A 27,626-nucleotide genomic window follows, 5' to 3' on the forward strand; every position below is an offset into this window, starting at 1 on the left:
ATGGATACTCTGGCTGGTCAGAAAGCTACTTGTGCTAACCTTGGTAAACTCAACATCCAGTCGTTAGAGACGAATGAACTGTTTTGTGATTTAATCCTCGGTGGTTAACCCAGCTTGGGCTGACGATGTTAAAACTTTACCGCATAAACAAGATTTAAGTGGTTTCCGTCATTTTCATGACGTGAATATGTTTCATTTGAATGATTGTAGTACTGTAGATGTACTGATTGGCAACGACAACGCTTATTTGATGTGTGCAAAAGAAGAACGTGTTGGTGAAAATCGTAGTGAACCGCATGCTTTACTCACTCCTCTCGGTTGGTTGGCTTGTGGTGGTAAGTCACCCTTAGATGAAAGCGTTGCAAATGTGTGCAGAGTGCAGACGTCTTCAGAGTCGGATGTCATCTCTGGCTTTCAGCGTAAAATTGAGTCTCGTGATATGGAAATAGCAGACCTGAATAAAGTCATTCAGGATTTGACTTTGCAAAATGAAACCTGTGAATTGTCTCGCAATGATATTTTGGCTAGAGAACTTGTCGAACCGAATATTGAGTTGAAAGATGGTCGATTTGAGATACCTGTTCCGTTGAAGGAAGATATTGATCTACCTAACAATTTTGTGTTGGCGTCAGACAGAGCGGCTGCTTTAAGGAAGAAGGCTTTAAAACAACCTGAACTTTGTGATTTCCTTACTGACACCATGAAGGATCTTAAATCTAATGGCTATATTGAGCGTGCTGGTGAAGCAGAAAATGTAAAGGGATTTGAATGGTATTTACCATACTTTGTGACGTCACAATTAAAAAAGCGTATTGTTTACGATGGCAAGTCTGAATTTCGAGGAACTTGTGTTAATGATGTAATGTTTTCGTGTCCTGATTTGTTAAACTCTCTGGCAGATCTCTTGGCTAGCTTTCGGCTTGAAAGGTTTGGTTTCATGGCCGATGTGATTTAAGTACTTTTTTCACATTTTGGACTCTTCAATTCGTAAGCCCAATTTTATTGAACTGCTTACGTACACAGGCAGTGCCGTTCGGATGGTGAACGAACGCCCTTTGGTACCTTTGAGTGACGACCCTAGGGATTTTACTGTCATCACCCCTGCCTCACTTTTGACTCCATACTTAGATCCATACTGTGCTGTCGGAAAACCACATGATCGTGACCAATTAAGAAGGGATTATCGGTTCAATTTGTCACTTTCTCAGCAGTTTTGGAGTAAATGGATCGATTTTTACTTGCTAGGTCTTCAGGGCCAGAAAAAATGGCTAAAAATGGCCGAGAATTTGGAGCCTGGTCAACTTGTAGTGGTGGGTTCTCTCCAGGACATTGGTAAACGTGGGAAGTATCAACTTGGGAGGGTGCATGAGGTAGTTCCACAAATTAGGAAAGGGAAGCCTGTGGTTCGTAGAGCTAAAGTTGCCGTCTGCAACTATGATGAGAGTACGGGGAAAGTGAAAGTAGACTATGTGTTGAGGGATATTTCGTGCCTCGCCCCCGTAAAGAACACCTAAGTGTTAGGGTTTGAGCCTGGTTTTGTCTGCGGTGGCCGACACTTGTCTGAGCCCAGAACAGTCGGTTATTATCGCAACTATTGTATGTATATAGCGTTATTTTAGCGTGTACCTACCCAGTAAACATTTTTCCTTGGCCCAACGTTGGCTGACGGTTGTTCGGGTTGGCTAAGGGTAGTGTAGTTTTGCCAACTTTGCCAACTTTTGAAATATTTTAATTGAAGATACCTTCGAAGAATTGTTTAAGTTTGCTTCATCGTATTCCTTTTACAATTGTAATGGGACAATGAAAATGCAAAAAAACTTAGAATTAGGAAGTCGTTTTTTCCAATGTTGGTGTGCAGTTGTACAGAACGTTGGACCAACGTCATTATTTGCGGGCTAACTACGGTAACCCCTCAATTTTTTTATGTTATTGCTATAAGTAAAAAAAAAATTTGAAATGTTTTTCTAAATCATGCATCACTATGAGGATCACTAATTCTGAAAAAAAACACTAATTTGCAAATTTAGCTGCAGTTTTTCAAGTTTGTTAGCAGCAGCTAGTTTTTTTAGTGTTCTACTATGGCTCTATATAACTATACTCTGCCTTCTTAAAATTGATCAGGGCTGTAGTTTCATCTTGCAATTTTTACGTGCTCCGTTCATTTTTGTTTTCAAAGTTTTCATTTTTTTTTCGAAAAAAATTATGACAACACTGAACTAAATAATTGGACCACAGTTTCCCGTACCATGTGTTTCAGGCAAGCACTTTAAAAAAACCATAAACATCTTATAACAACTAGACAACGCATCTCGATTGAAGAAATTAAAAAAAGGCATTCGCCATTGTTACTGTCTCAAATTTGCGTGAAAGCTGCGCTGCTACAGCCAAGCCATACAACAAAATCTGTCATTTTTACACTGATTCAACGTCTACAGACGTTTGTTAAGACAGAATTTTTGTTAAGCGTTTTACGAACCAATTTAGCTTGTATTTGCTTGCAGGTTTTCTTACCAATGCCGAATGCGGTAAAACCTAATTTTTAAATAACATTTGGACACAGTTTTGACTAGTGTCAAAATATGATTATTGGTGCATTCAAACACATGATCCGAGAGATTAGTAAATATTTTGGAATAATATTTACTCCTTTTATCATCTGAATTGTATTTTCTTCGTTTTCTACATCCATATGCACATCACGCCATATCTAACGCATTGACAAACGCGAGTAATTGGTACATTGTAAAAAATGGCGGACATCTGAACGTGCTTTTTCAAAATTTGCTAAAAAGAGATGACGATGCGCATGCGCAGTCAGAAACTACAATTGTCTGTGACGTGAATCGTAAAAAACGCGCGAAAACCCAAATAGAGTTGGACGACATTTGCATTTGCAGTTTTGTCTTGTTCGCTTGCAGAATGAATGGAAGTTTATTTGTCAAGTTTTCTTCCGTATTTGAGTTCATAGCAAAGTACAGTAGTCACTTGCCTAATGTCCCTACCATGTTTAAATGCCCCAGTTGAATGACTTTTTAGTACGGATAGCTTGAAGAACATTAAAACTGACTACAGGAGCAGTTTAAAGTGAGAAAGTTTAGTTGGTTTGCTACACACCCAAGGTATGAAGTCAGCTGACAAACTGGGATTAAGGGATCGAGCTAAATTGTTGCAGTTGGCAAGGGCTCATGAAGAGTTCAGCTACAGATGCTGAAGCACATGAACTAATCAACTAATTACTAGTCGAATTAGCTCTCATGAATAAGTCGATAGTCGTGCACAGTTTATGTCATTTTTAGCATGTGATAAGCATTGGGAAATCTTCACTGTATCCCTGTAATGTTAAACATCACTGTAATTTAACATACCGTACTGCTTTTTGCTGTGAGACTTTGCCCACTAATACAACAAAGTTATGTAGAATGGTTTTTGCTAGTGTTGTTGTTTAAACCGCTTAACTCTTGCTTTTTGTTTCATAACGTGAAACTGTTCGAATGTGATAATGATTTAGGGAACTTTGATGTAATCTAGGAATTTTTAGACGTAGCTTTGGGGACTTTCAGGTTTTCATTTATGAGAGCACTGCCCGGGTGCAACCTAGTTCGTACCCTGAACAGTTCGGACCCTCAGTTCGTACCCTGAAAAGATCGAGAGAAAAAATTAAAAAAAGCCGAAGTCGCTGATCGCAGTTTAATAGCACAAAGCCGAAGTCGCTGATCGGAGTTTCCGCAAACAAACTCGAGGGTTAGGGTTAGCGGAAACCGCGGAACTGCGGAAAAATATTTGCGGAAACTGCGATCAACGAGGGTTAGAGCAGAGCATAGATTACTCGATGATTAGAGTTAGGGTTAGCCGAAACTGCGGTTAGCAAAACTGCTGAAAAATGTTTGCGGAAACTGCGATCAGCGAGGGTTAGGGTTAGAGCATAGATTGCTCTATAGTTCGGGTAAAGGTTAGCGAAAACTGCGGAAAAATGTTTGCGGAAACTGCGATCAGCGAGGGTTAGGGTTAGAACATATTTTGCTCTATAGTTAGGGTTAGGGTAAAGGTTAGCGGAAACTGCGGAAAAATGTTTTCGGAAACTGCGATCAGCGAGGGTTAGGGTTAGAGCATAGATTAATCTATGGTTAGAGTTAGGGTAAAGGTTAGCGGAAACTGCGGTTAGCGGAATCTACGGAAAATGTTTGCGGAAACTGCGATCAGCGAGGGTTAGGGTTAGAACATATTTTGCTCTATAGTTAGGGTTAGGGTAAAGGTTAGCGGAAACTGCGGAAAAATGTTTTCGGAAACTGCGATCAGCGAGGGTTAGGGTTAGAGCATAGATTAATCTATGGTTAGAGTTAGGGTAAAGGTTAGCGGAAACTGCGGTTAGCGGAATCTACAGAAAATGTTTGCGGAAACTGCGATCAGCGAGGGTTAGGGTTAGAGCATAGATTAGCCTATGCTGGTTAAGGTTAGCGGAAACTGCGATCAGCGACTTCGGCTTTGTGCTATCTTTCTCTCGATCTTTTCAGGGGGAAAATTTTAAAATGTTTGCGGAAACTGCGATCAGCGACTTCCGCTTTTTTTAATTTTTTCTTTCGATCTTTTTAGGGTACGAACTGAGGGTCCGAACTGTTCAGGGTACGAACTAGGTTGCATCCGCACTGCCCAAATGAATGATCATCATGAAACTCAGGTAAGGTTTATTGCAGTTGACTCATATCTATTCTTCAGGGTAAACTATTTAATACTTTTTACGGCAATTACGTGACCTGTTTATTGGTTTTGAAGTAACATTTTTAGAAGTAGCCTACTCGATTTTTTCAAAAAGTGGTATCTTCACTTTCAAGTGGCATAAAAATGACTATTATGTCAACGAGAAGTGCTTTTATCAGGATTCGAGTGTTGCTACTATCACCGCATTATGTATATACCACAAGTTTTTTGCAGATTGTTTTATGGAGTAGATTGCGCAGCATCGGATGCAACTTAATTAGTACCATGAACAATTCGTACCGTCAGTTCGTACCTTGAAAAGATCGAGAAAAAAATTAAAAAAAGCCGAAGTCGCTGATCACAGTTTCTGCAAACATTTTAAAATTTTTCCGCAAACAAACAAAAACTCTTAGAATCATTTAAAGAAATTTTTAAATGTTTGCGGAAACTTTGATCAACCCGGATGCAACCTAGTTCGTACCCTGAACAGTTCGGACCCTCAGTTCGTACCCTAAAAAGATCGAAAGAAAAAATTAAAAATAGCGGAAGTTGCTGATCGCAGTTTCCGCAAACATTTTAAAATTTTCCCCCTGAAAAGATCGAGAGAAAGATAGCACAAAGCCGAAGTCGCTGATCGCAGTTTCCGCTAACCTTAACCATAGGCTAATCTATGCTCTAACCCTAACCCTCGCTGATCGCAGTTTCCGCAAACATTTTCCGTAGATTCCGCTAACCGCAGTTTCCGCTAACCTTTACCCTAACTCTAACCATAGATTAATCTATGCTCTAACCTTAACCCTCGCTGATCGCAGTTTCCGAAAACATTTTTCCGCAGTTTCCGCTAACCTTTACCCTAACCCTAACTATAGAGCAATCTACGCTCTAACCCTAACCCTCGCTTATCGCAGTTTCCGCAAACATTTTTCCGCAGTTTCCGCTAACCTTTACCCTAACTATAGAGCAATCTATGCTCTAACCCTAACCCTCGCTGATCGCAGTTTCCGCAAACATTTTTCAGCAGTTTTGCTAACCGCAGTTTCGGCTAACCCTAACTCTAATCATCGAGTAATCTATGCTCTGCTCTAACCCTCGCTGATCGCAGTTTCCGCAAATATTTTTCCGCAGTTCCGCGGTTTCCGCTAACCCTAACCCTCGAGTTTGTTTGCGGAAACTCCGATCAGCGACTTCGGCTTTTTTAATTTTTTCTCTCGATCTTTTCAGGGTACGAACTGAGGGTCCGAACTGTTCAGGGTACGAACTAGGTTGCACCCGATCAACCCTAATCCCGAACCCTTTTAAAATGTTTGCGGAAACTCTAATCAAGCCTAACCCTTTTAAAACGGTACCTCTAAATACCCATTGTCAGGCATTGTCGGGTATTGTCAGGCATAGTAGGTTTTTTGGGGGTTTGTGGAGCATTTTCAGGGGTTGTCAGGTATTGTGGAGTAGGCTAACTACTTTCAGGCAATGTTGGGAATTTCCAGGCATTGTCGATCATTATCAGTGGTTGACGGGTTTGTTAGGCATTATAGCATTTTCAGGGGTTGTCAGGCATTGTAGAGTAGCTACTTTCAGGCATTGTCGGTAATTTCAAGGCATTGTCTAGGATTTGTCTAATGCCCGACAATGCATGACAATGGGTATTTAGAGGTACCCCTTTTTAAATGTTTGCAGAAACTGCGAGTGCGATCGGCGACTTCAGCAAACTCTTAGGATCATTACCAGAAATTTTAAAATGTTTGCGAAAACTGCGGAAACATGGAAACTGCGATCAGCAACTTCGGCTTTGTTCTATTTTTTTTCACTCGATCTTTTCAGTTTGTTTGTTTTCGGAAACACCCTAAACCTTAACCCTTTTAAAATGTTTGCGGAAACTGCGTTCAGCGACTTCGGCAAACTCTTAGAATCATTACCGGAAACTTTAAAATGTTTGCATTACCGGAAATTTTAAAATGTTTGCGGAAAAACGGAAACTGCAATCAGCAATGTTCTATTTTTTCTCTCGATCTTTTCAATTTGTTTGTTTGCGGATACCGATGCCTAGCTAATCGATATCTAATCCTTTTAAAATGTTTGCGGAAACTACGATCAGCGACTACAGCTTTTTTAATTTTTTCTCTTGATCTTTTCAAGGTAACTGACGGTACGAATTGTTCATTAGGGTGAAGTAAAAAATAAAAAAAATTGAATTTCAAAAAGTGGTCTTGATATATGGCCCCATATATCAAATGAAATACTTCTATCATAATTTTGGGTTCTTGCACCCTCTAGTGGCAGTGCAATTTCACCAAACAAGCTGAAAATAGCTAATTTTGCCATATCTTGATAACCGCTTATACTAGAAAGTTAGTTTTTGGCTTAAATGCTGCAGAAGTAACATGTTTCTATCTTATTTCCAAAGAACTTTCTCTTAAAAATGTACAGAAAAAAAGTTACAAGCAAATTACTGATTTTTTAAAGTAAAATCAAGCACTGATGCAGTGGGTGCGATGTCAAAAGTGTATAATGATTGATCTTATGACTGTGAAACATACCCCATCAAGTAGAACTACTTTTAAAAACTTACTCAAACAAATGAAGTCCTCTTCTAGTATAAATACACTTGATCTTAGCAATCAAAGAATCAATAAAACAGTCTAGTTTCAAAGTGGACTTCGAGTAACCCACTATTTTTATGGCTGATTCACACTGTCACAGTTCGGCTTCAATGAGGCAGAATATAGTTTTGTTTTAGAAATTCTTAAATAAACTGAATTCATTGTGTGCATATTTAATTTGTATTTCAAATCTCATATTGGAGTCAAAACGCTTAGTGTGAATCAGTTCTTCACATTCTTACAGACATGCTGTTGTATGGTTTGTATCACACAACTCCATATTGAAAACACAAAAATTTCAAAGCTGGTTTCAGCATCACACAGTATTAGTCTGCACAAACATTAAAATCATGTTTGGTATTGAAGAATTTCGTCAGCTTTCGGGACTTTAGTTTTTGTCTGATAGTGATGAGGCCATCTCTACGTTTTAATCCAAATACATGAGCAGATGCTTGATATCTTTGAGGTTTAAGTTGACAACTTGGTGAAAATATTTAGCCTTGATGTTAATAACTGGAATTTGGAACAATCTGATGTTGGTATCAATGTTGCTGTTTGGAGGTTTGGGTTCATTTACATACCCACCTTCAAAGTTGTCAATTGGAATGTGGTATTGTGCGTTTGATTTACGCATATCTGTGATCTTGTTTATTGCAAGTCATCGGAGGTTGCACTGCAGTTGGTTAGATAATTCAGCTAAAAACAAAAACGGAAATAATTGTAACGAACACTTTATAGGTGTCATAAAAACTGGGTGGGCAAAACATATTTTGTTAAAATAAAGCCCACCCGGCCCACCCTATTTCGACGCCTATGTACGCTGGTAGCCTGGTACGCACCGCGACTGTTTGATGGGACTGCTTTCTATGCTGTTTTAACGATCTCGGCTTATGCATTTCAACATCCATCTGTTCTATTGCAGTTCAAACAACTATGTCGTATAGGAGGAAAAAGCCTATACGACACGGTTAATCGATTGATGCCTCAGGTGATGTTAAACGAAGTCGCAAATTACGTCTCGCGGACCGGGAAGGGGAAAATAAATTAAGTGGAGAGAAAAAGTTTTCTTTTGATTCCATGCAAAACTTAAAGAACATGGTCGTAGGTAAGTAGTTTGTTTAAGTTTTGTATTCACCTTTTGTTGGTATGATATCGTCTCCAGAAAGAATACTTACTGTTCATGATTAATTTTCAATGAAATAACAACCTTGGATATATCATAAGTTTTGCAGCATCTGAAGTTTACCTTTTTCGTAATCTTTTTTGTCAATTTGCTGTTTACTATCCCTGATTAATGCCTCAGTCTAGATCTAGTTGAAAAACACCTGCTGTTTACTCGTGTGCAATAAAAAAGATGAGATTAGAAAGTTGATCTGGCCGATTTCGCAGGGAAGGGTGGCCTTCTCTGCGAAAAGGTCGGGAAGGCCGACCTTCCTGGGTTCGGCGGCTATGCTTATGGTGATGTCCTCGCTTTTATTTTCATTACAGCTCTCCTGATGATCGTGCCACGCACGTGAAACAGACTGTAGACTCTGTAGAGCAACGTTCTTAACCTTTTCTGACCCGTTACCCCACTTTAAGCAATTAAGCATGTTGGGCATCTTAAATCTATTATTTGTCTATTAAATCCCATAACCTTGTCCATTTGCCCTGCAAGCAGTTCAAGGCGTTTATGTCAGAGAAAAAGTCGCACAAATAAGCAACCTTCGACAAGAACACGTTGTTCTGCATCTTCTCGTGAAGACTTCCAAACAGCAGCATAAAATTAATTTCATTCGTACCAATTTTATTAGTCTTTGGCAATCAATTGAATGGAATAGCCAAAGCCAAACCCAACAATGATTTAAGTTTGATTAAAAATTGGTAATAATTTGCACTGTCCTGCTCATTGCCCTCTGGAAAACCTCAAACTTCCCCAGATTGAGTAATTACCCACAGGTTAAGAGCCGCTGGCCACTGCTGTAGATGATTGTGTAAAAATAAAAATCGATGTAACATTATTTGTTTACAAAACTGCTTTACTTATAGATGTTGTCCAGAGCAATACGAAATCATGCACTCTACAAGAAATCGACCACAAACTGGGCGACTGGTTTAAGACGTGGGAAGACCGCGATGGGGGCCGGCTTAAACGTCTTGCTACAAAAAGTACTGCTACAAAAAGTACTTGCTACAAAAAGTACTACAAAAAGTACTACAAATGTTCATTTGTTCTCTCCGTCACTGACAAATCGTTACTATTCTCTCAATAAGGGCAATAAAAGCATTTTTATTTACTTAACCAGCGATTAGTTTATTGCTGGAGCAGAACTTCAAGAAATATACACGAAGATCTATCAAACGATAACAATAATAATTTGCACTGGTTAGAGAAGGCAAACCGCATTAACACGATTAACGAATGGCCATTAATGTTGGAGGTTGATAGAACATAACGGTATACCCATTCCCCACCCCATCGTATAGGCTACGAATTACAGAATTAAAACATACTGAGGAATGTTAGGATGTATTAAAAAAATGCTTGTTATTGTAACATAACCGGGTGTTGCATACACATATCCATGGGATATGTAGCAATTAGAGTCTGTTCTTTCACGGTGCTGTAAACACGACCTAATTTGCACTGTACAATATATTTTCTTTCATCCCTGTTTTCTTTACAAATGTTGCATATTGTTTTATAGGTACTTGCGTTTGAGGCCGCCACAGATCACGTTGTTACATCCAGGCGCAGTCTTCTGATGAGGCATGAAGTACCTCAGTCCACTGTGTTTTTAGACTTTTATACATGTCTTGTAGCTGTGAATTCTGCATGGGTGGTGCATTTTACCATTCGAATAAATGTATTTTTCAACAACTTTACGTTTGTTTACATCATTGACTTAAATTTGCTCAGTACAAGAAGGTGGTCATCGTATTGGCATATGGATCACCAGGACAGTGTCAACTTGAAATTGCAGGTTAAGTTTAACCAACGTTGCTCATCTACAACGATTAGTGCAAAATATGTATGGCCAACTGCGACGAAAAGTGCAAAGTGCGTTTGGCCAGCGTAGGTACCAACAATGAACTACGTTGGCAGTAGAGTTGGGATTACGTAGGCCCAAAGATTTCAAAATAAGTCGGCTCAACTGCGACGAATGGTGCAAAATACGTTGGGCCATCGTAGGGTACCGACGATGAACTACGTTGGGTGTAGAGTTGGGATAACGTTGGCCCAAAGATTTTAAAATAAGTCGGCCCAACTGCGATGAATGGTGCAAAATACGTTGGGCCATCGTAGGGTACCAACGATGAACTACGTTGGTTGCAGAGTTGGGATAACGTTGGCCCAAACATTTTAAAGAAGTTGTCCCAACTGCGATGAATGGTGCAAAATACGTTGGGCCATCGTAGGGTACCAACGATGAACTACGTTGGGTGCAGAGTTGGGAAAACGTTGGCCCTAACATTTTAAAGAAGTTGTCCCAACTGCGACGAATGGTGCAAGATACGTTGGGTCAACTTCGGCCACAACGTAGTGCCAACGGAGGAGCATTATTTTACCAACTGTCACACTACGTTGGGCCGAAGTACAATGTTTGCTGGGTATGGTACCAATTTCATGTATCGTCGTGTTTATTCCTATTGCTGTTCATTCTTTGCATGCCCTTTGTATTTGCGTATTAACTTAAACGTGAGTGATTCAAACAATTTGTGTATCGTGTGTTTTTATTCATTGGCTCACGATTGTCCTTAAATTCCTTTTTAGTTGTGCCATGTTAGACTGTCATAACTAGGGGCTGCTATGTTACGGCCAATCTCTATACAAATCAAACGTCATATAAAACCGTTCAGGTCTACTGAATCTTACGTGATGGAATTTTTCCTAAAAATGAGCCAAAATTGCACCATCGTTCGTAAGACTTGTGTCAAACCTGTTTAAACATGAAACATTGGATCACCACCTTTGAACACCTGTTAGAATTGCGTGACAATGTTTTTCACTATTACGTCACAGTAGTGCGTACGTGAGTTTGAGATATTGATATCTATTCTGGTCATTCATTTTAAAATTGTTGCTTGAAGAGGTTGGTCGCATGTTTAACCGTTTTGCTTAGTGCTTGTCAGCTGAACGAAAATTTCCGTCTTTTATCCAAGTAATCTGTTCTGTAGTGACAAGTTTTAGTGGTGTACGGCGTTGCATTCCATTTTCGACAGCCAAGATACAAACTGCATATCATTGGTGAAATTAAATGATATGTAGTTTGGATTCATGCCAGGAAAAGGTACAGTGGATGCTCTGTTTATATTGAGAAGAATGCAGGAGGAATACCGAGAGAAGCAGAGAAAACTATATATGTGTTTCGTCGACTTAGAAAAGGCATTTGACAGAGTACCAAGGAAAGTGATGGAGTGGGCAATGAGGAAAAGAGGTATACCGGAGGTATTAGTGAGAGCTGTGATGTCTATGTATGAGGATGCAAGAACAAAAGTGAGAGTTGGATCAAATGATTCAAACGAGTTTTTTGTGAAGGTTGGTGTACACCAAGGATCAGTTTTGTCACCTCTGATATTTGCTATTGTGGTTGACGTTGTAACTGAAGGAGTGAGGGAGGGCTTATTGAGTGAAATTTTGTATGCAGACGACCTGGTCTTGACAAGTAATAGTATGGAGGGACTGGAGAGAAAGTTTGAGAAATGGAAAGAAGCATTTGAAACCAAGGGTATGAAGGTGAATCTTGAAAAAACAAAAGTGATGGTGAGTGGAGCAGAAGGAACAGTTGTTGAGAGCAAAGTAGATCCCTGTGGAATATGTGGCAAGAGAGTGATGAGAAATTCAATGCAATGCAAGGAATGTGGAAAGTGGGTACATGCAAGATGTGCTAATGTCAAGAGAGCCGCAACAAGATTGGCGAAGTGTTTTGTTTGTGGGAAATGCAGTAAAGGAAGGAATGAAGTGGAAGGCCATGATGATGAGTTCTGCCATGGCATCGAAACAGTGACAGACTTCTGTTATCTGGGTGATCGGATAAATGGAAGTGGTGGATGTGAAGCAGCGGTGACAACAAGGGCAAGATTGGGCTGGGCAAAGTTCAGGGAAACCATAGACCAACTGGCAAGGGCAAATGGAGTAAGATGGTATGGACATGTGATAAGGAGGGAGGAAGGAAGTTTTCTTAGAAAGGCACTAGATCTAAAGGTGGATGGGAAGAGGAAACGCGGTCGTCCAAGAAGAACGTGGAAACAACAAGTGAAGGATGAATTTAAAAAAGTCGGACTGAAGGAGGAAGATGCAAGGGACAGGGTGAAATGGAGAAAAGGGATTAAAACAATTGCTGCGCGGAAACAATCGGCCACCCCCACTAGTGGGGAACAAACCGACGATGGATTATGATGATGATGATGATGAAGTGGCTAATTTTACAGAAATACAATTTTGAATAGACGTTTCAAAGGAGTGTTTTTTTTCGGTCATTACATGCAGACGAACGGATTCGGGAATCTTATGTTACAATTTTCCCACGAAGAGATTATGGTTTACCGCTGTGACCAACCTCCACACAAACAAGTTTTGCCATAAGATAACATAATCACACTATTTTATTTCAAAATCCATTCATTCTAAAAATGTTAATTCAAAAAAGTGTTCTAAATTTTGCCATTTGAACTCACGAATAAAGAAATTCCTTGAGACTCATGTCGTTACCTCTGTGTCATCGAAGCATAGTTACGCCCAGGCCCGTAACTGGGGGGGGGGGGGCGCAGGGAGGGCGAAGCCACCCCTGCAATAATTTTGGCCCCCCTCCCCCCCCCCTGGAAAAAATGATGTTAATTAGCGAACTAACTTTTCAGTTTTATACCCAATTTTCTTGTGTTGTTTAATTTTAAACATTGTGTGTCTAATGTTGTGTCAGACAGACTCGAGATTTATTCCTGGTAAGATCCAGAGTAGGCCTAAGTCTACCAGTTTTCAACTGAGCCAAGCAGTGTGATAGCCAATCAGTCTCCAGAATACTTTAAATACTCCAGTTGACTGCCACTAAGCGTTATTAACGTAGGTACCGGACAACCACCTTGGCATTTGCGTTCCAGGTAGGCTATGCTTCTATACTTGCAGTTGGAAACTCAGATTGACAGACAATTCATGGTTTTACACACCTGTTTCTGTTCGTGCCCTTTCAAGAAAAAATAAAAACTTCTTGGACCGTGAATCACTCATTCCACTATAGACGAAACTGAAGATAGATAGGCTATTCTATCAGAGTGGAATTGCAAGTCGCAAAACAGTTGCTACATGACCATGTGGAAGTTGCAGAACACCAGGATTCCAATATAGTACTGAAAGAACTGTACAATCAACGACTGGCATTCTTGAATGTATACAAGCGTGCCGCTACTGTGGAATCATTCGGGTCCAGTAGTGCGGTTTGTGAGAGTGACTTCTCGATCTTATCTCGGATAGACAAGCCTACACGCAGGTCTATGTTCCAGGCGAACTTGGTTCTGTTGGCGTTTGAAAAGGAAATGACCGAGAAAATATACCTGGACGTTTTTGTTAATAGATTCAGTGAAGTCCATCCACGCCTTCTGCTAATAGGACCTAACCTATCTATGGCGAGGATACATTTCACTGATGGTGTGAAATAGATTCTTACTATTAGCCTGCAGGGGTTCGAGGTTTTATTTATATTAAATGTTTATAACCCCTGATAACAGCAGAACCGCTGCTGGCGTAACAAAGCTTCGATGGCACAAAGGTAACACGATGAGTCTCAAGTTCTTTTATTCGTGAGTTCGAGTTGAATTTAGATTTGGAATTTGAAAAGTTATCTTATGAGTCTGAGTTAATTTTCAGTAATATATGAGTCTCTCTCTGAGTCTTATACTATGAGTCTCAGTTAATTTCCAGTAATATTAAGAGTCTCTGTTAAAATTGAATTTTATGAGTAAATCTTATATTATGAGTCAAAATTGTTTTGTGCAGAGGTATATAAAGCACTTTCAGAAAAAGGAAAAAGAAACAGTTTCGTAATTTAAAATTGGCAAATTCCAACAATGTTTACAAACTAGGTTGAACTCCTGCTAGTGAGATTCCATTGCAGAGGTGAATCGCGGATATACTGAATAAGCAATAAATGGCCATTTTAACAGACTCACTTGAGAAAAGCTGCCGGTGAAAGGTTATTTGAGTAAAAAATGATCCATCAATATTATCTCGGTGCACAACAAGTGAGTTTTCTTAAGAAACGCAACTAGCCTATTTATTCTCACTTAGTTTTTAAGAAACGTAAATGTTATGTGAGAATTACATTTTGTAGAGAGCTAAAAACAATGGAAATTCATTCGGGTCCCTACAAGCCTATCAGTAAAGGGTTGATCTTGAAGAGATGATCGTTGATTCTGCACTAAAAAAATGGGGTGCATTGTACAATTATTTTTCAAAACGATGAGTGACAGGTGCATCGGCTGCAGCCCTATTTGATCATATTTCAACGCCTATTTTCTATGTATAGCCTATATTTTGTGTGATTTATGCAGCGCATTAGAGGAAAATGTAAACCATTTTATCACTAGTTGATGGTCGGATGTTTTAAAAATGATTTTGCTTCTCAATTTCTATGCTGTCGTCATTATAACTGTTTAAGCTGCAGCATGTAGTTCACTCTATAATGCCAGTTCATGCTGCTGTTTCTATGATAATGTAAACGCTGCAATACGATACGATAATACTATGTGTTTTTGTGTAAATATACCCACATTGTGTACAAACGTCGTTTTTGTACATGATACTGAAGGTAAAAGTTGGGCCACCTCTAGAACACTTATTGCCCCCCCCTAGTGCTCCAAGCTAGTTACGGGCCTGGTTACGCCAGCAGCGGTTCTGCTGTCATCAGGGGAATAAACATTTAAATAATAATAAAAACTTATAACTTAACCCTGCAAGTCTTTGTCGAAACTTAATATGGCTATAAAAATTTTTGATAAAAATGGCTTTAAAATCTTTAATGTTTATGCATGAATAGATACGAAAATTTATTTAAGTAAGGTTATTTTTGATTCAATTTTATTTTTTGCTGCACTTACAGGAGTGAAACTATGGAATCAAGTACCAAAAGAAATAAAAGAAAAGTCTTACAATGTTTTTAAATTTAAATATAAATGTTTATTAAAGAATTTGTACAATGATCACTCCTGAAACGTATCATCCGCTTATTTCTCTTCACAATATTTTTTTTATGTTGCCCTGTGTTATTCCATTGTTAATGTATTGTTAATTCCATTGTTACTTTTTACAAATTAAAGTGCTGGTATTGTGCTATTTATTATATACCGTATGTGTTAATGTTCTTAATTTTGGGTCTTTTGTTTAAATGTTTGGGTGGCAGCTGACTTTGGTGACCTTTTGGTCTTTCGCTGCCATCCTTGTTGCGCGAATTATTTGTGTTTATTGTGTTTTTGCTTTTTGTGTCTTTCTTTTTCGCCAACAAAACAAAAAATAAACTGAACTGAACTTACACCCCGTGTAATAATAATTAATTTGCTCAAAGCTAGATGTTTTTTGTCACAGGGCTTTCTTGCCCATCTACACGTTATTATCATTTGCTTCAAAAATAGAAACACCTTTTCAAATATTATCTGCTCTAGTGCTCTACCGTACTCAAAAGTGTTGGGGAAAAATCAGAATAACAGCAAGTTGCAAAGCTGTATTCTGAAAAAAATGAGCCAATTTTTATATTTTTAATTTCCATAAAATAACCAATTTTTTAGTTGCTGAAAAAAAAACGCATCAAGAATAAAGATGAACCCTTTTGCAAACAATTCTGCGGAAAGCTTTTTTCAGATGTTGACTAATTTTACCACTTGGCGGTGATTTAAGTGACGTAACCAGGTAACTACAATACAAATCTGTTTTGTTACTTGTCCTTGGCTTACATACATTAAGATATAGGGTAGGTATGTGTTCGTAGTTGGTTTGGGTCAGATGTTTGGTTTACGACAGTGGTATACAGCAGCACTGATTTTTAATGTTTTTGATAGTTACCATCTTCCGTATCCACATTGAAAGCAAATAAAAAGTGGATATAACACCAAGTAAATTTGACACCTTTTGTTGGAGCCAAATTTGTATGTTTACTTTGCCGTTCTGTACAGGTTTTCGCCAGCAGCAAAAAATAAAATTGAATGGAAACTAGAATTTTTACATAAAAATGCGAAATGGTTTTCCTGCCTGAAAGAACCTGCTTTAATTAGCTTGCTGAATTATAGACGCTCCACAAAATATGAGTGCAACCTAGTTCATACCCTGAACAGTTCGTACCCTGAAAAGATCGAGAGAAAAAATTAAAAAAAGCCGAAGTCGCTGATCGCAGTTTAATAGCACAAAACCGAAGTTGCTGTTCAGAGTTTCCGCAAACAACTCGAGGGTTAGGGTTAGCAAAAACTGCAAAAAAATATTTGCGGAAACCAGCCCTCGAAATTAGCTTCCATCTACGACGGCAAAAACATTGCCGTCGCCAAATCAACAAACCTTGGATTGCGGCGGCAATTGCCGTATGCTTTAATCAAACGAAATTTTATGCGCTTCTTCTTCATCGTGTGTCACACGGCGGTAGCCCAGAGCATCACGCACGCTATTTTATGTGCTGACAATGCTTTTGTGAACTGTAAAAAGTTTAAAGGAAAGTAATGCTTCCGATCATATGGCATCGCGCGTTCATGAACGGGCAGTTATGCGTCTTCAAGTATTCCAGTGACGACGCGACAACCTCATCCTCCGATGATTCCGATTCTGACTAGTTCTTTATCCAACAGACTTAGTGTTGCTCGCAGTATCCTAATTGTGCCGAAATTATGTTAGTGTAGCCTACTGTAACGTAAATCGAGGCAATCTTCTCGCAGGGAGCTATTGATTTGTTATCGGTACCTGATTGAGCAATTAACGTTATTTCATGATAATTTAACGTCGCTAGATGTCGAATTAATGTAAAACAAACGTAAATTTCTTATTGGGCATTGTTGTTACGCGATATAACTCTACTCGCCGGGAAAATTAAATCGATTTGTGCTGACTCGAACGTTGAATCAACCCAAAATTAACTTACTTTCCCTTCTCCCCAATGAGTTATAACGTGAATCACCGTAGCAGCGTGCGTATCGCGTTGATCGCTACTTTTGGTATTATTACATCACAACAAATCAAACCGAGCGGTCGTGATAGACTATTCGATTATTTTTTTCTCTTCTCGTTTAACGTGCTTTGGTGCAACTTTTTCGTAATAAACGTTCGCAGCAATTGCCGAGGCAATTTCAACTTTTGCCGTTTGGCCTCGTCAACGTTTTTGCAAAGTTAAAATATGGTAATTTCGTAGACTGCGTGAGTGTTCACAGCAAGTAAAATAGTCCGAGGTGAGGTCTTGGTGCGGTGTTTCTGCTGATTAAACTCTTGCTGCGAGTAAATCAAACAGGAAAAAATTTTGAACAATTTTTGTCCGAATTAAATGCTCATTTTGCGACGGCATTTTTATTGCCGTAGCAGACTGGCCATTATGACGTTTGCGGCGGCATTTACCACGGCAATTGCCGTGTGCCGCCGCTAAATTCGAGGACTGCGGAAACTGCGATCAGCGAGGGTTAGGGTTAGAGAGCATCTAGATTACTCGATGGTTAGAGTTAGGCTAAGGGAAACTGCGGTTAGCGGAAACTGCGGAAAAATGTTTGCGGAAACGGCGATCAGCGAGGGTTAGGGTTAGAGCATAGATTACTCTAAGGTTCAGGTAAGGGTTAGCGGAAACTACGGAAAAATGTTTGTGAAAACTGCGATCAGCGAGGGTTAGGGTTAGAGCATAGATTAGTCTATGGTTAGAGTTAGGGTTAGCGGAAAGTGCAGAAAAATGTTTGCGGAAACTGCGATCAGCGAGAGTTAGCGTTAGGGTTACGGTTAGCGGAAACTGCAATCAGCGACTTTAGTTTTGTGCTATCTTTCTCTCGATCTTTTCAGGGGGAAAATTTTAAAATGTTTGCGAGAACTACGATCAGCGACTTTTGCTTTTTTAAATTTTTTCTCTTGATCTTTTCAGGGTACGAACTGAGGGTACGAACTGTTCAGGATACGAACTAGGTTGCATACACAAAATATCATTGCAACGTTTTCAAAGAAGAACTTGTTCCTTATGATGTTTACCGTACATTTTTAAACTACGCCATGTCATTTTACGTATCCCAGTTGTGGAACAAGTTTAGATCTTCCAGTATAAAGCAATTACGTGTTGCTTACAATGATTCTTTTAGGATATTGCACAATTTGCCTTGTGGGGAATGGCGATGTGAATATGCATCCGTTGCCTAGTTTTGAATAATATAATATCAAGTTCTTGAATAATTTTAAGTTTTGAATAATATAACAACATTCGATGCTTTGCTAAAGCAAAAATGTTTTTGTTTATCAACTGTTGCATTCACTCTTCAAATAGCATTATATCAGACCTGATGTTATCCAATTGTTTTTATTGTTCTGAAAACTTTCAATTCTTTCAACGCTCATAATATTTGAATTTGTAACAGCAGATGTTCAGTGAGCTCGTAAACTAATAACATCCAAAGTGGTTCTTTGTGATCTTTGTGCATTTGCAGTTTGTTGTGTGTTTTATTTTATTGTTTTTTATATGGACTGCTTTGTCTGATGCAAATAAACAATAATAACCTACAAATATGCAATAAGGTATAAGAACCTTTGTTGCAATCAATAACACCAGCCTCCTTAAACATTTAAACAAACAAATGGCAAGATTTTTCTTACAGTGATTCAATTCTTGATGTTAGCATTTTAACAGTGCACATTTATCAATGGCACTTCACATATAGAATAGCCTACTTTCTTGCAAAAAATATTTATCCTAACCCTATACCATTATACCTTCAAATAAAAACTTACTAACCAACATAAGTGATCATGCTTGTATGAGTACCGTATTTTACGGACCATAAGGCGCACTTTAAATTCTTTTTTTTTCTCATAAATTGATCGTGCGCCTTATGGTCCGATGCGCCTTATGTATGGATCAAGTGCGGTAGTGCTTTATTGCCTACACTCAAAACCAGTACCGATATACTATTATATATGGTCCGGTGCGCCTTATAGTCCGGTGCGCCTTATGTATGAACAAAAAACTAATCAAAGCAATTTATTGACAGTGCGCCTTATAGTCCGGTGCGCCTTATGGTCCGTAAAATACGGTAGTTGAAGTTTTTTTACAGCTAACCTTTGCTCCATTAGCACAGTAGTTAAATGCTCAACTCAAGATCAAGCGTGCTGGTTTGACTCTCATGGTGTGCGCTTAAGCAACACATTTCCAGACTGCTGTCTATTCAAACATTGTGGATGGAATAATGCACAGACAAGAACATTTCAACCCACAACTATCTAGGTAACGGCCTTGTGCCAGTGATTTGAAGCCTCTACAATCTACAAGTATGTGAAACCGCCAGGAATGACCTATTCAAGGCTTTGCCAGTCCGAAGATAAAGATTTAAAACTAACCAATTAATCTTTCAATAATACTTTTATCCTATTTACACATTGATAAATTTAGCCCATGCTTTCAACTTATCAATCAATTGCTACATTTCAGCCATGCAATCCTCATAAACAATCAATTAAAAGTATACCTACGTATATAAATTTAATCTAAAAAGGTGTTGTCAAATTTCATGCTACAGTGCAATTTCTAAGAATTGTTGATGAATCAACATGCAGTATGCATTTTATCTGCAACATAAATTGTAAATAAAATCTTATTGCAATGAAGATGCATTGCCGTGCTGTCTTGATTTTGGATGAAGAATTAAAACAACTGGAATTGGAACCTCTGTGGGGAGTGACAATAACACGCCTTTCAAATCATCCATTATTGTTTTTTGCTAATATATCTGGTAAGATTTACTTTTGAAATAGGAAATATGCATTATATTGATTGCTCTGTTAAAAAATGCTGTTACATTAGATTGCCTTTGTTATGATCAAACTTAGAGTCTGTTACAAATCGAAAAAAACTCGTTTTTGAAGAATCCAATTTAGAGAACCCGATTTGGAGACGCCAGTGTGGAGAAATCCCAAGTTCTGTTTATTTAGGGCATTTGCAGGGATCCTTTAGGTAGGCATTTTTGTGTACATTCTCATACCCATGCAAACAAAACAGTTATAATATATATTGTTTCTGTGAGGTAGATGTAAATTATCTGATATTTTGCGGGTATACATTGGTAGAACAAGCTAGTAACATTGAGACCATGACCATGAAACGCTGTTTGACAACTGTTTTTTTTTTTTTTTTGCTGAGACTTTAGTTGATAACCTATATTGTTAATCATGAAACGCCGTTTCACAACTTTTTTTTCTTCTGAGACTTTATTTGATTAACCTCTGTTACAAGCTAATTCTATTGAATAAACAGATGCCGCTATGGGATTTTAGACAAAAAAGGAAATTTCTGTATTGGGATATCTCAGAATCGGCGTCTTTGGTGTGCACTTTATCTCCACCTCTTTTGACTTCATTTTCTGTGGTTTTTTAATCACAACGCTCAACATCAGTGCACCATTGTGTAATCAGCCTGCATCATTGCCTCTTGTACTTTGCAATTTTTCACAATTTTGCTAATTACTTTCCACCAAAGACACTTTTCACTAGGCCACTAGAATATAGCACACACCATGTGCACAACAGAATGAGAAACAATATTACTTGAAATTCAAACTTGCTTTATGTTGTTAAACCAAATCTACCTCTTAGCTCCGGTCATGAGTACACAGTACACACTAATGTTTCATTGTAATTGTAGTTATCTTGACTCCGGTCATGAGTACACAGTACACACTAATGTTTCATTGTAATTGTAGTTATCTTGACAGTTAGAGGGATCTTTATCTAACATTTTGTTACTCGAATCAGGTTAGCTTTAACAGTTTTATTGATTCAGGTCTCAAAGACACCAAATGGGAAAAAGGAGCATTTCACATCACTTTATTTTTTTCTGAACATTACAACGAAGAGGCTCCAAGTGTAATATTCAATACAATCCCATTTCATCCCAATGGTTTGTTGTATTATGAGTTTGTTTTTGCTTCATATCAAAAAATTGCTGTCTCTAGTTGATAATACTAAGTTGTTAAATAGTATTTCAAGACACCTATTCCATACATATACATTGCATCTTTGAGAATTGGGCAATTTGCTTTGAATGTAGACAACTTTGTCTAATGAAATTATACAGACGCACCAATAAGGCCAATGGTCAGCCAATGACTAGAACAAGGGGCAACATACAGTTAATGAACCTACTATTTATTGTTTTAGTAAATTTTTTCAGGTTTGGATCGTGCATTATATTAAGTTTACTTCAGGTATTGTTTGTTATTTTAATAGGTATATTGCTAATATCATCAGTGTTAATAACACCAGTTTCAATTTTATTAAAAAGTTCATACCTAATGTAGAGCACCGTCAGTTTTAAATGCTACGGTAAGTAACTTTAAGAAAAATGACGAAAGCCTAACATCTCAATACGACGACGAAGCTTTGAATTAAAATAAAGCATTTTCTTGGGTGAAATTGAGGCTGGTGAACCTGTTTTTTTTTTCGGTTATTTATCGGTCATTGACCAATTCTTTAGCCAATTGTCCGAAAAAAATATAGTCAATTCGGTCAAAGTGTTCGAAAAAAAATATATATAGTCAATTCGGTCAAAATGTCCGAAAATTTTTTGGTTTGTATCTGCTACTTGGAAGGAAATATCTTCATCAGAAAAAATGACTGAAATAAATAAAAAATGATCGAATTTTTTCAAGTCATTTCGGACACATGACCGAAAAGTTTCGACGAAAAAAAAACAGTGGTGAACTGACTCTGATGACATCAGCACAATAGACTTTTATCAAATTATATGAATCAGTCAACCAGTTCAATTAAAGTTTTGTCAGGGTCAGGTTGTCTGTGCAAAAAAAGTTCTTACATTGCTGGCGGTTGCAGTTTTTGTTCTAATTTTGCTTTATATTTTTATAGGCAATGAAACCGAGTTATTCTAATTATTCGAACGCTGGTATCCTACTGGTATATTATGTGATTCGATTCATGTGATATTTCAACAGCCAATCAGCAGATTTTGTTTTACAATCTACAGTTGATCCTGAGAGTGGGAAACTATGCGCTGATTTTCTTGACAATTCATTAAAAAAAAAGAAAAAAGTCGGGGTTTCCGTCACAAATATACTGTTGAGTATACAAGTAAATATCTTGCTTATTCATTATCAAATCAGAAAAGTTTGTCTGTAAAGTTATTGGCTACCAATTTTATCAAATATACGATTAGTATTCACCCAAAAACTACTAATTTTATATTGACATGTTTTTTAAATGGCACACTGTTACACTGCGACTATTGTCTCTTGTGCATGCAGGAGACATTGTTTCACATGAGGACAAAAACTTGAAGATAGGAAAGTGGTCGACATTTTAGCCTATGCTCTGCTGTTTTCATGAGCGTAGAATACGAGGTTTTGATTTTATTTTTCTAAGGGAATGCATTTACAAATTTAAGATATTTAAGTGAATATTGTGGTACTGCATAACCAAATGCCACCGACTTGTTTCACTTAGTTTATTTTTCTGTCATTAAGGAGATTTTGTCGAATCCGGTGCTTGAAAATGCGGTCAATGTCGAAGCCAGCAACCTGCTACAGACATCCTTTCGCGACTACCAAAAGATGGTGAAGCAATGCGTGAAGGAAAGTCGACATCTTCGCGGTTAGATACTCATAAACTAGTTTACCATTTCCACTTTTTCATGCAGAATAATTCGTCTTGTTTATCAACAGCGCAGATAGAGCAACAGACTTCATTGCATAAAACAACTATATGTGCGGCAGTGGCCTACTTCTGTTGGATATCAATTTAAGTGTCTGACATGAGACAACGAAACAACAACGACAGTTTAGATTAGTTTGATGAAACGATTTGACAGTGCACACAGTAAAAGACAACAGCACCACTGAAAGAGTACTTTCTTGGCGCAATAGATTAATTATATAAAATCGTGAGATATGAAAACCAATACGAGTGTTTCATCGACAACAGCAGGTGTAGCCTACCAGAAAATCAAAGCGATAAGTTGTGGTAAGCTTAACAATGAGGCTACCAAATCAAGACAAGCTTAACAGTGACCCATTGCTGATGTTTATGTCTGATCTGATACAGACGTTGGCGATTATGGTCTTCCAAATTTCTCTATCATTTGACATTCGTATAAAATTATTAGTTTTGACTGTTGCGTTTGTGGCTCTTTGATTCAAGCTGTTTAAATATATAAATCTTTGTCGACCTGTGACCCCAATTTTTTCACACTGCTATAGACAACAAGAAACACCAAAAACGATATGGCTTTTTAAAGTTGTGGTAGGCCAATGGCTTGACCTGGAATCGAACCAAGAACTACCAGAAACTGAAGACGAAGTATCTAACCACTTCATCACTTAGCTGATAACGCATCTGCTGATAGTGTGATTTAAATCACGAACAAGTCTATTCACTTAAGCTACCGTAGTAATATATCAATTTGTTTCACGTTAAATTGGGCTCAATCAATTGGGAGCCTATTCTAGTAAATTCTACTCCATTGTTTCAGGTGTGCTTGATTCAAAAATCTTGGAAAACTACGCTCATGCCTTGAACCAGAAACCTAAACAAACTGTAGAAACAATCAAATTTTCTCCCCCAGAAGCCCCTACTGGCGTTACTCCTGTGAAGGCCAAACAGGTTTCTTTTGATATTTACCACCGGGGCTGGGTACAAGTTGCCACGACTAAACCATTATCAACCTGTAAGTCTTCCCGCTCTTTACACGACCTTTAAGCTGTTGTGGTTGATTGTAGGAATCTTTATCTCCAAAATAACATATGTATTTTGTAGACTAATATTTGAATACCAGATGATGGATATTTTACTGACGAGATACGTAGGCCTAGAAGCAGTAACCTTATTCTTGTTTATGCTATTAGAGTCAGAGCTAGACGGGCATGGAGTAGCTACACGGAAATAATTCATACACAATCTTTTCAATTAATATGGATCATATGATGTATACAGATCAAGATGGCGACGCCATTGACGAAGATAGAGAAGCACTGCAGATGTGGAATCCCGCTTATACGAGCTGGCGTTCCGCCTCGCCGGCTTCAGTCATTAGAGTCAGCGCGAATCGCAGCAAATCTCCTCATTCGGTAATTCTATCAAACAACTCCAAGATGGACCAGATTCGACAGAAAAAACAAGAAAGAATAACAGCTATGAAAAAATTGTACATGAACAATCCTGACAACGGTACTAATAAGAATCGTTTGAATTTTAGATGGCCTAAGCTTATTGTGATTCTTACAATTGTTATGGTAGCGTAGACAGAAAAGGACTGCGAACTCTACATCACCCTGAGACGTGTGTGATGTCATTATAATTCAACCAATAACAGGGCCGTCCTAAGCTGGTGGGCGGCTCGGGGCACTAGATCGGGGGCCCCGTGCAAAAAAATATCTATCTCTACATCTCTGCCAACTGTCTCTACGTTTTAAGTTATAGTTAGAGTAAACGTTAGTATTTTATTTTTTATAAAGCTCAAAGCTATAGGCCTAGTTGCTTTGAGATCAAAATGATGCCCATTAGTCATTAGGCTATCCTTTTAAAATAGTCGCTAATTTACAAGCATTTCACAAGTTTTATGCTAATGTCTACACTGCTCAAGCAAATATTCGTATTGCTTGGTGGCAACTGTAAAATAATATTACGAAAAAACGGCAAACATGGATATTCAAACGCAGCCTTTGTTTAGGAATTTCGTAGGCTGTAGAGAAAAAATACCTCTGCTTTGTAAAGTTTCTTACTAATCAACCGAGCAAGTCTTAGTCAATGATAAAGGATATTTTTATGTCTAGGTCTTGCAGCCCCTTCAACCTCAATGACGGAGTTACCGCCACAGACCGAAGCAGGCCGGTCTGCACCAGAGGCGTGGGAGCGTGAAGCAGACGAATTGCTGGCATGGTCAAATTCCTTAGACGAGAAACAAGTGTGATTCGTCATGCTGTTGATTTCAACTATTAGGCTTATTGTATTGATGATGTCACTTCGAAATCTATTTTCAGAGTTATATTATCGTTTTTTTTTTTAGAAAATATTAAATTTGAAGCGTATGTTTTTCTGCGGATGCTCAATTGCTCATTGACCGTTTTGTTTTGAAGCTAAACGATAAAGCACCATTTACACCTCTTCATGTCTGCTCTTTCCTTTCGTGACCATCTACTAATAAGAAATTTCTGATCGTAATCTATTCCCAGAACAAAAAAAATTGGCAATTTTTGTCTGAAGATACGTAGAAACTTAAATGAGTATTGACCAAAGCATTACTTGATAACCTAATCAAAGGTCAGTAGTGGGTGGCACTTGTCTTTCCGGATCCTGGTTCCAAAGTTGGTTGGAATTTATTCTCGGACTGAGAAAACCTCATACGTTATTCCGGGCAGTCTCCCATACTTGACTTTAAACCACTGACGCAGGCGCGGTTACCGAGATTGGTATTGTTGAAATGCTAATTGTATAATATATATGAAACATCAAATCGATACTGTAGTGTCTGTGTATTTACATAATCTGTATTGGAAACCCGTAACGTGCTAGTATATAAATGACTCGTGTCTCGCTGTTTGGATTCTTTGTTCCGCCACGCAAATACAAGTGCTATGTTAAATCTGAACTATCAAGTTGTGTAAAGCAGGCTAGGCAGACACAACAATTCTGGCGACGAGGATAGTAGGATAATACTCAGAAAAGAATGGAGATACCTACGTTTGATTTACAACCTTTTGACTGTGAAAGTCCTGGAGCAAGCACGCGATGGACCAGATGGAAACGAGCTTTTGAGTTGTATGCTGAAGGAAAAAATGTCACGAATGCTTCTAGAAAGCGAGCTCTGCTGCTGCATTGTGCTGGAATGGCAGTGCAGGACATTTTCTTTACCTTTGAAGGGGAATTGAACAGCTATGAAGCTGCTGTTCAAGCACTAACTAATTATTTTACGCCGTTAAACAATGTCCCGTTTGAACGCCATGTATTTAGATCTCTATTTCAAAAAGAGGAAGAAAGTGTAGAACAATTTATAACTCGATTAAAACAAAAAGCAGAAACGTGCAGTTTTGAAGACATGGATGATCAAATTCGTGATCAAGTCGTGGAAAAATGTAGATCGGATGCGTTACGACGGCGACTCTTAGAAAAAGGAAGTGACTTGAATCTAAAAACGTTAAGAGAATTGGCCTTGGCATTCGAAGTGTCAGAAATTCAATCAAGATCATACAGTCAGGAAGTCAACAAAATCTCGACGTTTAAATCAGTTAAGAAAAGCTATCAATCTCGATTCCGATGTTACCGATGCGGAAGGGAAGGTCACAAAAGCAGCGACAGAAATTGTCCAGCGCAAGGAAAAGAATGTAGAAAATGCAATAAAATGGGTCATTTTGCAAGCTGCTGCAGAACAAAATCTGTTGGAACCAGCCACGTGGAAAAGAACCCGACGAATGGAAGCAACAGAACGAACCGGAAAAATAACATCAGACAAGTAAAACGAAATGCTGATGGTGAGTTGGACTATATCTTTAATGTATGTAGTTACAATACTGGAAAAGTTTCGGTAAATGTTGGTGGAATCAATATTTCAATGATTATCGACTCGGGAGCTACATGTAATGTAATTGATCGTGCACTGTGGGAAGATTTAAAAAAACAGCGCATTAAGTGCAAAAGCCATCTTTCTGACAAAACAATCTACGCTTATGGAAGTGATGCACCTTTGAAAATAGCAGGAATTTTCACTGCAGACGTTGAAACAACAAAAAAAGCACTGAAAAATGTCGAATTTGTAGTGATCGAAGGAAAAGGGCAACCGCTGCTAGGATTGAAAACAGCCACAGAGTTACAAATAATTAAATTTGATTGTGAACTAAATGCTGTAACTAAAAGTCCTTCGTTTTTGAATAAATATCAGTCATGTTTCGATGGTGTGGGAAAATTAAAAGACTTTCAATTAACAATACCTGTTGATAAAAATGTAAAGCCTGTGTGTCAACCTGTAAGACGAATACCATTTAACCTTCGGGACAAGTTAGCAGAAAAATTAAAACAGTTGGAAGACCTTGACATCATCGAAAAAGTTGAAGAACCGTCAACTTGGGTTTCACCTGCAATGATCGTGCCCAAGCAAAATGGAGACATTCGTTTGTGTGTCGATATGCGCCAAGCTAACAAAGCTGTCAGAA

General features: G+C 38.3%; 1 protein-coding gene and 1 long non-coding RNA gene across 2 annotated transcripts; both read left to right on the forward strand.

Moving 5' to 3' along the window:
* Positions 1-8,258: 8,258 nt before the first annotated feature.
* Positions 8,259-10,053, forward strand: LOC145781930 (uncharacterized). Its single transcript, XR_014290801.1, has 3 exons — positions 8,259-8,397; positions 9,321-9,483; positions 9,980-10,053. It is a non-coding gene; the product is annotated as an uncharacterized LOC145781930 (long non-coding RNA).
* A 9,861-nt stretch (positions 10,054-19,914) lies between these two features.
* LOC145782258 (ubiquitin-conjugating enzyme E2 U-like) lies at positions 19,915-25,672 on the forward strand. The gene is made up of 7 exons (XM_082594043.1): positions 19,915-20,207; positions 21,254-21,370; positions 22,454-22,557; positions 22,950-23,076; positions 23,954-24,148; positions 24,415-24,648; positions 25,254-25,672. Exons 1-7 carry the CDS (start codon positions 20,078-20,080, stop codon positions 25,388-25,390), a joined length of 1,044 nt encoding a protein of 347 aa, XP_082450169.1. The 5' UTR covers positions 19,915-20,077; the 3' UTR covers positions 25,391-25,672.
* Positions 25,673-27,626: the final 1,954 nt, after the last annotated feature.

Source organism: Aplidium turbinatum, chromosome 13, assembly GCF_918807975.1.
Source record: "Aplidium turbinatum chromosome 13, kaAplTurb1.1, whole genome shotgun sequence".
NCBI lineage: Eukaryota > Metazoa > Chordata > Ascidiacea > Aplousobranchia > Polyclinidae > Aplidium > Aplidium turbinatum.